General features: G+C 37.9%; 1 protein-coding gene across 1 annotated transcript in view; it reads left to right on the top strand.

Annotated features, from left to right (window-relative positions):
• The window catches only part of GALNT5 (polypeptide N-acetylgalactosaminyltransferase 5), a 46,355-nt gene extending 31,583 nt beyond the window's left edge, over positions 1 to 14,772 (top strand). The window contains exons 6-10 of the mRNA XM_008060027.1: positions 753 to 870; positions 2,772 to 3,095; positions 8,312 to 8,392; positions 11,682 to 11,843; positions 14,574 to 14,772. Of these exons, the coding sequence (XP_008058218.1) occupies positions 753 to 870; positions 2,772 to 3,095; positions 8,312 to 8,392; positions 11,682 to 11,843; positions 14,574 to 14,714 (826 nt within the window). The 3' untranslated portion in view covers positions 14,715 to 14,772. The remainder of the gene's footprint in view (positions 1 to 752; positions 871 to 2,771; positions 3,096 to 8,311; positions 8,393 to 11,681; positions 11,844 to 14,573) is intronic.
• The last annotated feature ends 35 nt before the right edge of the window (positions 14,773 to 14,807 follow it).

Consider the following 14,807-nt stretch of genomic DNA (forward strand, 5'->3'; position numbering starts at 1 on the left):
AAAACTTTTTGAAAAAAATTTTTTGAAAAAAATTACTAACTCTGTGTTGCAGATTCTTTTTTTTTTTTTTTTTTTGAGTTGGAGTCTCACTCTGTCACCCAGACTGGAGTGCAGTGGCCACTCCTGGCCACCACAGCCTCGATCTGCTGGGCTCCGGTAATCCTTCCGCCTCAGCCTTCCAAGTAGCTGGAATTACAGGCGCGCGCTACCACGTCTGGCTAATTTTTTGATTTATTGTAGAGACGAGGTCTCGCCAAGTTGCCCAGGCGGGTCTCGAACTCAAGGGCTCAGGCAATCCACTCACCTCAGCCTCCCAAAGTCGTGGGATTACAGGCTGAGCCACCGAGCCCGACACAGATTCTTAATAATGGTGCACTCACAAGGTTTTTGTGAGGTCTGGGTTAATATATAGATGATACTTTAGAACAGTAACAGTGCCTGGTTCTCCCACAGCCCTGAATAAGTGTTGTCAAAAATAACATCTCTGAAAGGTTTGTGTCACAGTACAAAGGACAAATAAGAATCCTATTTTCAGGTCACATCTTTGCTGACTCTAATCAAATTCCATCACCCATGAACCAGAAAATGCATCACTTAAGTGCATTTGTGATTCCATCGCTAGACTTCTTTGCACATGGATGTTTTCCTGAAATACCCCCTACCTTCAACACAAATGTATAAGGGACCAACTCTAAAAGTAGTGCTTTCATGAGATGCACATTTGAAAAGTGAGCTTTCTTTTCTTTTTGTAGGTGCCCAGTGATGGCTGGTGGATTATTTTCTATTGAAAAAAATTACTTTTTTGAACTTGGAACATATGATCCTGGCCTTGATGTTTGGGGTGGAGAAAATATGGAGCTCTCATTTAAGGTATTGCCAAGTGTTTCTGAAATTTTCTTTTCAATTAGGAGTCTATCATTTTAAAATAGTTTCATTTTACTAATGCAATCAGATATGTGACTTCCACTGAAAGAAATTTCCACAGAAATGTTAGCATCACTACATTAATTTTTTTGTATGTCAGATAGAATATGGAAGAATTGATCACTGCCATAAAATTTATTATCGTTCCTTAATATTTCACAACACCATTTCTGCTCCTAAATACTGGGGAAATGGCCTTCTGCAACTCAATATGGATGCTGTGGGAGTCATACTTGACATGAAATAACTCTCCTAGAACATCTCTCTAAAATATTGGAAGGAATGGAATCATTTTATAATGGAACATCTTGGAGAATACAAATGACAGATGTACAAAAATTAGCTCTAGAGCAAGCCACCAATGGGCCAAGTGTGTCCATGGTGCAGCTCCTTTGGACAATTTATACAACCACTTTTACACCAATTGATGAACATTCAAGAAAGCAACAGTAGAGAGCATGCAAAAAGCAGCTACTTTTCTATAGGGTCAGGTGAGCTGTAGTAAAGCAAGTGTAACTTTGGAGCTGCCAATCAAGAAAAATGTTTTTTGTTGTTATTGTGCACTAAAAAACTTTTGAATCTTCCAAAAAATCAGAGAAAAGAAAGGTAAACAAGTGGACAGCCATTCTCCTTTTTCTAATTCAATCAAGGCAGGAGCATATATTTTACACATTGGAAACCTGTGAGAATTTCTTTGGAAAAAAAGGGGCGGTGGTTTATAAGTTATCAAAGAAAAAAAATGATATTTTACTAATCCTAAAATGGTCTGCAGTAATACACAAAACTAAAAAACCTGTTGGATTTGTTGACAAAAATGCCAAACTCTGTAAAATATTTTAAGAGGTTTATTCTGAGCCAAATGTAATGACCTAGGCCCATGGCGCTGTCCCTAGGAGTCCTGAGAAAATGTGCCCAGAATGGCTGAATTACAGCTTGATTTTATACATTTTTTTTTAAAGACAGAAGTTTCAGGCAATACTTGTGATATTTACATTGCTTGGCTTTGGCTCTGGGAAGATGGGACATCTCCAAGTGAGGGGCTTGCAGATCATAGGTGGATTCAAAGATTTTTTGATTGGCAACTGGTAGAAAGAGTTAAGCTCTGCCTGAAGAATTTGAAATCAGTAAAAAGGAATTGCTTAAGTTAAGATAAAGGGGATGTTGAAGAAGCCAAGGTTCTTGGTATGTAGATGAAGACTCTAAGAAGCAGGCTTTAGAAAGAACAGATGACAAATGTCTCTTATTCAGACGTTAAAGGTGTCAGACTCTGAGTTAATCCCTCCTGGATCTGAGAATGCCAGGAAGGAGAAAGATCTGGCTATGGGAATGGTGGTTCTCTATAGATATAAATATTATCCCACAAAAGACAGTTTTGCAAGGTTATTTCAAACATGTTAAAGAAATATATTTTGGGGTAAAATATTTTTATTTCCTTTGGGACCTGCTATCATTTGTGTGATGCTGCACCAGTTCGGTTGGGATCTGGTATCCTATTGCCACAGAGTCTATTTTGTCAGTCTTATTATCTCTATTTTAAAGTTAATGCTGGTTAGCTGTGCCTTATACTCCACAGGGTGGGGGTATAATGAGTCATGTCCAGCCTCCTTTCCCATCATGGCCCAGGATTCAGTTTTTCAGGTTTCCCTTGGCAGAGGGGCTCCCTTCAGTCAGTTGGAGGGCTTAAAATTTTATTTTTGTTCTATAGGTTTCCTGTTCTATTGCAAGTGTTTTTAAAGTTAAGTACTACTTCAAGCAGAATGAAAGAAAGATGGTTTCTGGTTATTGTTAATTGTTCATTATTTTTGGACAATCATCTGATAATTGATGCTTATCATCAAATGTTTTAGGTATGGATGTGTGGTGGTGAAATTGAGATCATTCCCTGTTCCCGAGTGGGCCACATATTCAGAAATGACAATCCGTATTCCTTCCCCAAAGACCGGATGAAGACAGTGGAGCGGAATCTGGTGCGAGTTGCTGAGGTGTGGCTTGATGAGTATAAAGAGCTGTTCTATGGCCATGGGGACCACCTCATAGACCAAGAGTTAGATGTCGGCAACCTCACCCAGCAAAGGGAACTGCGAAAGAAACTGAAATGCAAAAGTTTCAAATGGTACTTGGAAAACGTCTTTCCTGACTTGAAGGCTCCCATTGTGAGAGCTAGTGGTGTGGTAAGTTCAAGTGGCAATTTGAAATCTTACTTCATAAAAACAAAACACAAAAACCCTTTCAAAAATGTGTGGAAAAGGATGAATTATTACATTATAGATAAACATCAAATATGAGTGCCAATGGGAAAAATCTGGTTGAAAAGTAAATATATGTAAGCTTGAGAAAGACTACCAGGTGGTCATGTTCATTAATTAATTCACTAGGTACCTATTGAGTATTAATAAGCTAGACAGTATTTCAGACTTGGATCACAATGTGATGAACAAAGTAGATGTGATCCTTTCCTTACGGAGCTTAAAGTTGAATATGGAAGAAAGAAAATAAGCTAATTGCAAATAAAGTATAAGTACAAACTATAATAGCTCTAATTTAGGGAGCAGGTCACAAAGGATGAATCCTTAGAGTGGTCAAAAAATCGTTTCTGAGGAGGAGATTTTGAAATCCTGGCTTAAAGGACAAACAGTCAGCTCAGTTCTAAAGAAGACAGGTTGTGGAAAACTCTAAGATGGGTGAAAGTTTGAGGCATTCAAAAACTAAAAAGAAGATTAATATTGTTGTCAGCATATAAATGGGGGAAGAATGATACCAGATTAAGGTGGAGAGGAAGGCAGGAGTCAGATCACACAGGTCCTTGTAGGAAAAGTAAAGATTGTTTTTCTTTATTTCCTCTCTCCCTCTCTCCCTTCCTTCTTATCTCTTTCCTTCCTTCTTTCCTTCCTTCCTTCCTTCCTTCCTTCCTTCCTTCCTTCCTTCCTTCCTTCCTTCCCTCTTTTCTTCCTTCCTTCCTTTTCTCTGAATGTAATGGGAAATTATTCAGAAGAGTTCAGCAATGGAATGACAAGATTTAATTAGAGTTTATAAAGAATTCAAAGAGGGGCTAAAGCGAACAGAAATTGTCAGAGAAGAGCAGATAAAATTCCAGGGCATGAGGGAAGGTACCAAAAGGAAAGAAGCGAGGTGAAGTTGGCTAGAGGACAAGGCTAAGAAAAAAGCAAGAAGAATGAGGAGCTAGAGGAAAGCCATTCCCATCCCATTCTAGGAGTGAAGATTCATTTAAAGAGGATGGTGAGACATGAGGACATTTTCCATAAGAAGAGTTGAAGAATAATTAGTCAAGCCTTTGCCTAAGGTTCTTCCTTGGTCATGTTCATTGCTAATCTCTTTTATTTCTAATATTTTTTTACTTATAAATATTCACAGTGTTCTCTTGGAGTTTTCTTTTTCTTCATTCAAGAAGTTCTCAAACTTGACCATCATTAATCATTTGTTTTAAGCCAAGTTTTTTCCATTCTTCCTAGAAGTGTATTATATAAACCAACCACTCTCTCTGCCTGGCAAATCTGATAACAGGAAGTTAGTAAAGCCATCACCTTGACAATATTAGGGAAATCCAGAAAGAATGTAAAAAAGAAAATGAAGAAACTAATCTGTAATTCTTTTCTGTTTTATACAGGTCAACTGATAAATATATATGACTGTTTATCTGTCGCATAATGTATGATAAAATTGTCATTTTTATAAGTCCAAATAGAATAGTAGCTACTTCAAATGGCTCAACCTGATATTTTATCAAACACTTTAGATTTATATACACTGTGAAAATAATAACATGTCTAATATATCTGTCAAATAAATTTACTTTTTAAAATTCCAATCCCTGAGCAGAGAAAAAGGAACTTTTGCCACAGTAATTTTTTTCCATCCTAAGAACAGACTCTCATCAAGAGCATTACTAAAATTTAACCACCAGGTGGAGTTAACAAACCACTTTTTGCTCCACTGTGAAACACTTGTATAAATGAGTTCCCAGGGAATTATTGAAGAGCTCTCCTACTGAAAGAGTATTTTCCCTGATGCATGAGATATATGTCAAAATGCAGCAAGTATTTTTTAAATGATTTTAACAAATTAATTTCTTCTATTTTCCTAACTATGTGTTGCCTTTCATAGACAAATTTCAATGAAGTTGTCTTTTGCTCTCTTCTGAAGCAACCAATAGGGAGGGTTATTACCATTTTAAAAAAAAAAAAATGGAGACTCTTCTCCAGTTAATTCAGAATAAGATTACCTAGACCATTATTTTGAATAGACAATCTCAAAAAGTTTGAAGAAAATAACCTCCAGCTTCTTTTTGTTACTTGCTTCTTTTCCCTTATTCCAACCTACACTTTTATGAATTTAAATACAGTGAAAATTTGTGTGTGTTCTTTTTTTATGAAAACATATAATTTCTTATTGAACCAAAAATGTCAGAAACTAATAAGAGAAACTTTTTTTTTTTTTTTTTTTGGCACTGTATTAAACTGTTAGTGAACAGTCTATAGCCTAATGTTTAACAATTCGGTGATACAGGGGAACTCCAACCTCCTAAATTAGAAATGAAGTAATTCAATGGGGATAACTTAAAATTTATATACTGACTAACTTTTTTAAAAAAAGATTAAAATAGTGTACAATAAAAACAAGAATACAATTATTTTAAAATAAAATAATTTAAAAAATCATTCATAACGAAATGAATAACAGCACCCAGGCAACTCAGAGACCACTGCTATATGAAAAAAAAAAGTAGTTTCCCCAGTAATTTCTGATAAGAAGGAAGGGAAACGGATCTTTAGATGAAGAGGGAGAAGGGACATGAGGGACAGAAAAGTTTTCTCTTTCCTTCCAGTGCTTTTCAGTTCTTGAGGAATGACCATACAAAATAAATACAAAGAAATCCGTAGCCAGGCTCGATGGCTCAGCCTGTAATCCTGCGCTTTGGGAGGCTGAGGTGAGTGGATTGCCTGAGCCCGTGGGTTCGAGACCCACCTGGGCAACTTGGCGAGACCTCATCTCTACAATAAATCAAAAAAGAGCCGGGCGTGGTAGCGCACGCCCATAGTTCCAGCTACTTGGAAGACTGAGGTGGAAGGATCGCTGGAGCCCAGCAGGTCGAGGCTGCGGTGGCCGGGAGCCGCCACTGCACTCCAGTCTGGGCGACAGAATGAGACCCCAACGCAAAAAAAAAAAAGAAAGAAATCCGTTAAACCAGGCATTCCCAAACACTGCTCTGAGCAATGTTACTTGTGCTGCCATAGGGTTCCACAGTCAAGTAAATTTGAGAAACACTCACGCTACATTCTGAGTAGCAAGCTGAACAGTCACACTCTGAACGTCCTGAGAAGCTCTGGAGTAGGACCAGCCATTCAGCAGTGTTGAAACCAGAGTTTTCCAGACTTATTTGAAAGATAGAATATTTTCTAAATGATCCACAAATACCGGAGCATATATTTTTCTTTGCTAAGATCATGAGGACAATTGAGGCACAATTTGCTTTCTTTAACCTTGGGAATTGGCCTACTTTCATGCATTGCTATTCACTTTCCTTTCTGAAGTTTGTGGCTGTTGAATCCTTCTGTGCATTGTGACACTCACATCCACTCGTGGTGGATTGTCTCCTCCCATGTTTGTCATCTTAACTTGTGAATAGAGCTTTCTATGAGGAATTTTGATGGAGATTCCCTCTTTCTGGAATTGCCTTGTGTTTTTCTGTGTCAGGCTCCTCAGAAGTTAAACCAAAAACTATTTTTAATGTTTGCTTCTGTGCTTTAAAGGCCTGATTCCTGTCCCAGGCAAGTAATGTAAATTTTCATGTCAAATCCAAATGAAGGTCTTTGTTAGATTTTCAGGGAGAGTCTAGCTTTCGTGTTTCGAACTTTTTAGTTTTCCACTACTATGTAGAAGACCTCAATTCCAACTCTCTGGCTTATTCATGCCCATGTTTTTCTTTGGGAGGAAAAAAGTCTCTATTTCTTTTTTCTTTTTTTTTTTTTTTGAGTTGGAGTCTCACTCTGTCGCCCAGACTGGAGGGCAGTAGCCGCTCCCGGCCACCGCAGCCTCGACCTGCTGGGCTCCGGAGATCCTTCTGCCTCTCAGCCTTCCAAGTAGCTGGAACTACAGGTGCGCACTACCATGCCTGGCTAATTTTTTTATTTATTGTACAGATGAAGTCTCGCCAAGTTGCCCAGGTGGTCTCGAACTTGCGGGCTCAGGCAATTCACTCACCTCAGCCTCCCAAAGCGCGGGATTACAGGCTGAGCCACGGAGCCTGGATTGAGCCACTAAGCCCGGCTTCTATTTCTTATTAACATTTGTAATTCTCCCTCTTACCTGTAGCTTTTTCTGCATTTTTTTTTTTTGGATCCCTGAAGATGCCCTTATTTTCTTTGCAAGCTAAGCTATGCATATGAAATTCAGGGCCAACCCACTAAGCACCCTGTCATGAAATCTGGCAACTCTGTAAGCTATATCGCATCAATGCAGTACCCAGAATTACAGCTCTTTGTTAGATGTCATAGAAAAGGAAAAGGCACAAATAGTGTTCCTGTCAACAAAGACCTCACCGCCTCATAGCTCAGAAGGCTTTCCTGGGACATATAATATAGATTAAGCTTTGCACAGCTCTTCTAGAAATCTAAAAAACCTAATTGCCCTATTAACCCACCATCTCGTTAGCCCTGCCCAGTATGTCAAAGGACGCAAGGAAATCAACATTTTTCTGCATGAAATGGTGACTTATAGAAAGCTACCTCCATATTTGACCCTGTAAATCCATTAAAAACCTGGGGACCTGCCAGAAAGTGCCTTTACACTTGGCTTTATATTAGCTTTCGTGACTTCCCTGTAATGAATTGTAGCTTGCTTGAGTCATTAGGAAGATTCTGACAAGGAATCAGCTGGAATCTGCTGTTCTTTGAAGGACTCAATTTATCCACGATTCAGTGCCTAACCAGTCAAAAAACTCGAAGGGGTCAGTCAGGGAACACAGTCCCTAATTCTTACTTTAATTAAAATGCAAGCATGTGCATTGACTTTTAATATATGCATCAGGTAAATGTAAGACAACAAAATAACTACTTTTCTTGCCACCTTTTGCTCATTCGTTATTCAGCATTCCAGGCAAGGGTTAATTAAAAGCTTCTGTTTGTTGGCTCTTTGGCTGAATCACAGGCCTGAATTGACAGATTGAAGCTGTACTTTAGCAAGATTACATTATGTCTCTGTTAGAGATGGCAACCAATAAAATCGTATAGTGCTAAGTAATGCTAAGCTATTAACTTAAATCTTTTAACCTTATTATAGTTTTATATTCTGTGTTTTCTAAATGTCTGAATGTCTTGTTCTGCTTTAAAATATGTTTTTTCTTAGCTCATTTTTATATTTTTCTTCCTAGCTTATTAATGTGGCCTTAGGCAAATGCATTTCCATTGAAAACACTACAACCATTCTGGAAGACTGCGACGGGAGCAGCAAGGTATTCTAAACTGGGGTTTTCTAGCACATGGAAATTGATAGGTACAGAGTATGACACTTTCAGTGCTCAATTGAGAAATTCCTCTTTGTTCAATAGAGAAACATAATTTATAAACATCTTTGTACCCATAAGGGCAGTGATAAGAGGGTCCACCACTAAATGCAAAAAATAGTGACTAAAGGAATAAAGGTATGGGTCCTGAGGTCAACCAACTGCATACAGGATGGATCCAGTCCTGGATCCATCACTTGCAAAAATGTGTCAGCTTTTGTGAATTCCTTAACCTTTGAGGAAAAGGAAAATGATTTGAGTAACTACCTCTAGAACTGGTATGAGACTGGATTAGGTGATACACATGAAGCACATAGAAAAATACTAATACTTAGTGTCCTATACAGTTTTGCAGAGATAATAATAAAGACAAAGATATGAAAAAGGCAGAACATAACAAAATAAAAATAATAAAGAAACAAAAAGAGAACATATTTCTAAACAATAATTTTTTTTTTTTTTTTTGAGTTGGAGTTTCACTCTTTTGCTCAGACTGGAGTGCAGTGGCCGCTCCCGGCCACCACAGCCTCAACCTGCTGGGCTCCGGAGATCCTTCTGCCTCAGCCTTCCAGTTAGCTAGAACTACAGGCATGCGCTACCACGCCCAGCTCACTTTTGATTTATTGTAGAGACGAGGTTTCCCCAAGTTGCCCAGGCGGGTCTTGAACCCACGGGCTCAGGCAATCCACTCGCGTCGGCCTCCCAAAGTGCTAGGATTTTTTTTTTTTTTTTTTTGAGTTGGAGTCTCACTCTGTCGCTCAGACTGGAGTGCAGTGGCCGCTCCCGGCCACCACAGCCTCGACCTACTGGGCTCCGGTGATCCTTCCACTTCAGCCTTCCAAGTAGCCGGAATTACAGGCATGTGCTACCACACCCAGCTGACTTTTTGATTTATTGTAGAGATGAGGTCTCGCTGCCCAGGCGGGTCTCGAACCCGTGGGCTCAGGCAATCCACTCACCTCAGCCTCCAAAGGCGCGGGATTACAGGCTGAGCCGCCGAGCCCGGCCTCTAAACAATCATTCTAAGGGAGCAATCTTAATCTCTGATTCCATCACCCTTTTTATTTCTTTGTCTTGCATCTTATTGGAAACCACATAATCCATGATCCAGAGTGGGAAACCTACCCAAACTCATAGCACAATGTTAGGAGAGAAAGTAGGGTCAGCGAGTACAGAACAGGGACTTCTTCCATATGCTGGAGGTGAAATCTGAGTGATCCCACTTCCCTCTCTAACATAAGTTTCCTAGCAGTTCTACGTTCTGTGGAAGCAGTTATCTGATTTGGCTGTCAACTAGGACTCACAAGAACATTGCTTCTTGAGTAGAAATCAGCCCCACAAAATTGCAGATTATTCTTGGTAGAGAAATTATTTTGACAGTGATAATCTAGGATTGCCAAGTCTTACGTCTTTCCTTTGACTTAGAGATACTGGTTTTTTAGTACATCCCATCTCTACCTTTTAATGCAAAGCACTATTGGAAGAAAGGGCACCTGTGTTGCTATAATTCAGCTATGAATTGTGAACCTAAAGCCAAGGTAACTCTTTCTTGATTAGGAAAGAGAGGGAAGTGAAAAGTGTAAGAAAAAAATCAATTGAAAGAAATAACTTTCACTTATTACCAATTCAAAGAGTGAATAAAGCCACAAATTGTAAAATAAAATCACAATTAGTCTAAATTGTATGAAAGGAATGTATTAAATAATACAGTACTTCAAGACTCATTATTATACGAATTTCTTGTGCCCGCGTAAGCAGTATTTCATGTGAAAACCCAGTCCTGTTTGTAATAACCTTTGAGTGCCTCTAGGGTTTAGTAGGAGGCAAAAGTATAAATTATGGAGCTTCTGCCTTCCAGAAAGTCCCATCTCCTTTTTCATTTTGTTGATCCATTTTTAGCTTCTGCCTCTGTGGTTTGTTTGAGAAATAAAAATAGAGAAACATGGTGAAACTTAACTTGTTTTGACAGAGCTAATGAGATTTAATACCAAGCCAGTGACTACAGCATTCATCCAAAAAAAGCTCAGAAGGAATAAAACCCTTAGATTGAACCATCAAGTCCTATCCCTTCCTTTACCTAAAAAAATGTTCTTAGTTATTAACTTTTAAACCAATCAATATGTCTTTTTTAAGGTAATATCTCCTTATATTATGCCATATAGCCATGCTTCTCAAATTTTAATGTACATACAGATCACCTAAAGAGTTTGTTACAATGCAGATTCTGAATCAGTAGATCCATGACATGGCTAAGATTCAGCATTTCTAACTAGCTTCCACATGATGCTAATTTTGGTCCAGGGACTAGCCTTTGAGAGGCCAGGTCTAACATATGTTTTAGTTTTAACTTGATAATAAAAGTGAAACCTCAGTTGTAATACAAATGATTCATTAGGTAAAGATATTTAAATAGATTTTATCCGTAGTCTATTTTTTTCAAATATGTTTATATTAGTACAAAACAGAACATTTCCCAGACCCAGAACCTTGGAATAAATTGACCAGGCAGATAATACAAGGTTGAAAACAAATTAGAGAAGATATTTTCTAAGGATCAAAAACATGATTCTATTGCCCAGATCAGTATTTATTTTAGACACTGGCAATTCTCTGAAACTAGACTTCTCCAAGAGCAGGTTTTATGAACTGGGGGATGCTAACTGGTGGTAACCTGATGATTCCTTGTGCTGAGCAAAGAAAGAGTTTAACCTTCCTACAATGTAACAGAGCCTCAAGGAGTTACAAGTGTCTAGATTGTCTTAAACAAAAAAAACATAGTCTTCCACCACAGAAATTTAGGACTGCGGCTGGGATCTCCCGGTAGCCAGCCATGGCAGGATCTTTAATTATGTGGTAGTTTGAACATTCCATACTTTAAGCACCAGGCTTGTCTGGGACTCAAAACACCTGAAATTACATCCATATGCAGATATATACTAACTGTACATATTATAATAATTGTTATTATTGCAACTAACATTTATTGAGGGCTTACTGTATACTAAACACATGTTACCCCAATTCTCTGAGATAGGTATGATTGCTATACACCTTAAAAATGATGCTAGTCAGGATAAAGAATATGCCTATATTATTAGAATTAAAAGTGATAGTACCAAGACGTGAATATAAAATGTCAGATCAAAGTGCCTATATTCTTAACCACCACTAAAAATATGTTTGACAAAGCCCTGCTGTATGCTGCCTGTAGTGACCTCTTTATTCATTTTCCCCACAGCTTCAGCAATTTAATTATACCTGGTTAAGACTTATTAAACATGGAGAATGGTGCTTAGCCCCCATCCCTGAGAAAGGGGACCTGAGGCTGCATCTTTGTGATAACAGAAACAAAGGGCTAAAATGGCTGCATAAATCAACATCAGTCTTTCACCCAGAACTGGTAAGCAAAATATCTGTACCTCTTCTCTATCACAAATTCAACTGTCAAGCAAATGGAACATAAAATCCTCATTGTCAGCTTTCTCAATCAGAAGCTTTAAATGTGTTTGTGAAAATAGAGGTAAGCCAGGCTCTGTGGCTCAGCCTGTAATCCCTCGCTTGGGGAGGCTGAGGTGAGTGGATTGCTTGAGCCCACGGGTTCGAGACCCGCCTGGGCAACTTGGTGAGACCTCATCTCTACAATAAATCAAAAATTATCTGGGCGTGGTAGTGTGCGCCTGTAGTTCCAGCTATTCGGAAGGCTGAGGCGGAAGGATCGCTGGAGCCCAGCAGGTCGAGGCTGCGGTGGCCAGGAGCGGCTACTGCACTCTAGTCTGGGCGACAGAGTGAGACTTCAACTCAAAAAAAGATAAAAAGAAAAAGAAAGTAGAGGTAATGTAAAAATTTACTCAGAGAGAGAAACATTTTTGGTAAACTGTCAATTTTTTTTTCTTTTTCAAAATTTGTTTCAGTTGACTAATTTTAAATAGAAGTCACCAGTTTCTTATGATCACCTTGCTGTCATTTGTTTAGGTCAATTAAGAATGCCAAAGTAAGGCTTATAGACTAGAATTGGTCCTTAACGGTTACCAGAAAAATGTATAGGAGAGTATACTGGGAACACAGGAAGCAGCCTGCACTTTAGTTTCCAGTTTCTCATTCTGTCCCTCTTCCTTGATAAGATACATTTTCTCATCCCCTGTAGTTCTCAGTCCTGGGTATGCTGGACCTAGCTCTCACCAGCTTACAGGAGCTATTGTGTGCATCTTGCCAACTTTACGTTTAGTGACACCACAGTGGTAGCTTTAACCAGCCTTATTAGGAGTATTTACACCACAGAAATCAGCAGATGCTACTTAATCAGGTGTATATTTCCAGAGATACACTTGTTAATATTTACCTGGATACCTCTATTCTGTTAAATTTATTCTCAAAATCTTCTTCATTTTTCCAAATGATATTTTAACAGAATACAAAGTCATATGCTTTCATGTAGGATCTTGGGGTAGCAAAAATAATCTCAGAACTGCCTTCTTAAATTTTCTATCATCTCGCTAGCAGGTAGCCATCAAATCTACTACATGTATTGGGAATGTGGTGATCATTATTTTGCCCAGGGCTGGCCCCAAAGTAAGCACCCTTTTAACCTTGGCATGCCTCCATTCCTTTCAATATCATAGCCAGTGACTATTCTCTTAAGACATTTTTTCTTCCTGCTCAGAGTCAAAATCAGAACATCAGCAAAGCATTCTCAATCATCCTCTTGTTAGATTTTCTCTGTTCTATTTCAATTCCTTCTGGACATTTTTTTCTCTTTAGTGAGAATGATTATTATTGCATTATTCAGAAAAATTAGGGATTGCTGGTACATAAACTGTTGGGAAAATCCATAAGAATTTATTGAATATATCACATCTTACCTTCCCCTTCCTTGTGTTTAAGGAGGGAGAGAAAAAGTGAGAGATACGAGAGAGAGAGAAAGAACATGAATGAGAAGTAAAACATATTCTTCTCCAGAAGTGAATCTTGGAAAAGATATCAAGGTGGTGAGACAATATTTAGGAGACAGATTCCCATAAGCAATAAGTTGATTTGGCAAAGAAGGTAATTTCAGATAGTAAAAACTGGAAAGCCTTTTTCCTGCCTTGTTTACCACTATGACGTTGTCACATGTTACAAGGCTGCCTTCTGCCTTGGGTTTGCCCTTTGAACCTACTAGACAACATGGAGATGAATAGCTTGATGGTCACCTTTCTTATTTTACTAGTTTTTGGATAGTTTTCATACTAAACCTTCTATGTTCCCCCACTCCCCACCCCCTACTCCCCAACCCAAGACATGCAAATCTTAAAGAAGAGAATGAAACTTCTTTACAAGACCTTGAGCATACTCAAGCATCATATTCCCAAAGTCCTGTAAGAGTGACTATATTTCTGTAGGAGCATCTTTAAAATAAATTATTATGTATGTCATCTGTTTGATAATTTTTAAGTGTTTCAAAACATAATAACATTATAATTAAGATTGTCTATCATATTCATTAGTAATTGAGAGGATTTATGGTGAAAAAATATAAAGTCATGAGTATGTTCTAAGTAGATTATCTACCATTTCTAGGTTACTCAATAAATATTAAGCAATAATAGAACTCTTTTTAATAGTATTGAATTTTTTCTAAACTGAATTGTGGGTATCATGCATTATATACTTTCAGAGATTGTGTTAAGGCATTCATAAATAAAATACATCATTTCTAGCATTGTATAGTTCAAATGTGGATTATTAATCCATCTAAGACAGGGATTTAAAAAGTTAACTAACTCACTTTTTGTCATGGTATGTATTTTTTCTTTACCATCAATGAGGTAGCCACCATCCATCAAATATAATAGATGTCATCTGAAATGCTTTCCCTTTAAAAAATATAATTCTCAATTATATCATCACAGAAATCATATTTTGCTTCCTGAGGGATTAATAGTCTTATAGCTAAGAGAAGTATGATAACTTAGTTTGAGACAAAAACAAATTCAGTACCTGCCAACATCTATGTTTATGTTATTTATTTCAGAATAAGTACTACAAAATCAAAAATATAATTGTCTATCAATGTTTTATTGGTTTTTATGACTTTGTCTCTGAGTTATCAAATTCAGTCTGTGGCTCATTCTCAGATCCTCTTTCTCTCCAGGTGAATCACATTGTTTTTGAAAACAATCATCTGTTGTTATGCTTAGAAGGAAATTTTTCTCAGAAGACTCTGAAAGTAGCTGCTTGTGACCCAGGGAAGCCATACCAAAAGTGGAAATTTGAAAAATATTATGAAGCCTGAAGTGGAATTGATGTTTTTATCTAGTAACCCCATTAAATACTGTGAAAATAACAGTGAACTTGCTGACTGTATTTCTCAGTCATAGTTTAAGTA

Source organism: Carlito syrichta, unplaced genomic scaffold (genome assembly GCF_000164805.1).
Source record: "Carlito syrichta isolate Samal-C Ts95f unplaced genomic scaffold, Tarsius_syrichta-2.0.1 Scaffold304479, whole genome shotgun sequence".
In the NCBI taxonomy this organism is placed as follows: Eukaryota; Metazoa; Chordata; class Mammalia; order Primates; family Tarsiidae; genus Carlito; species Carlito syrichta.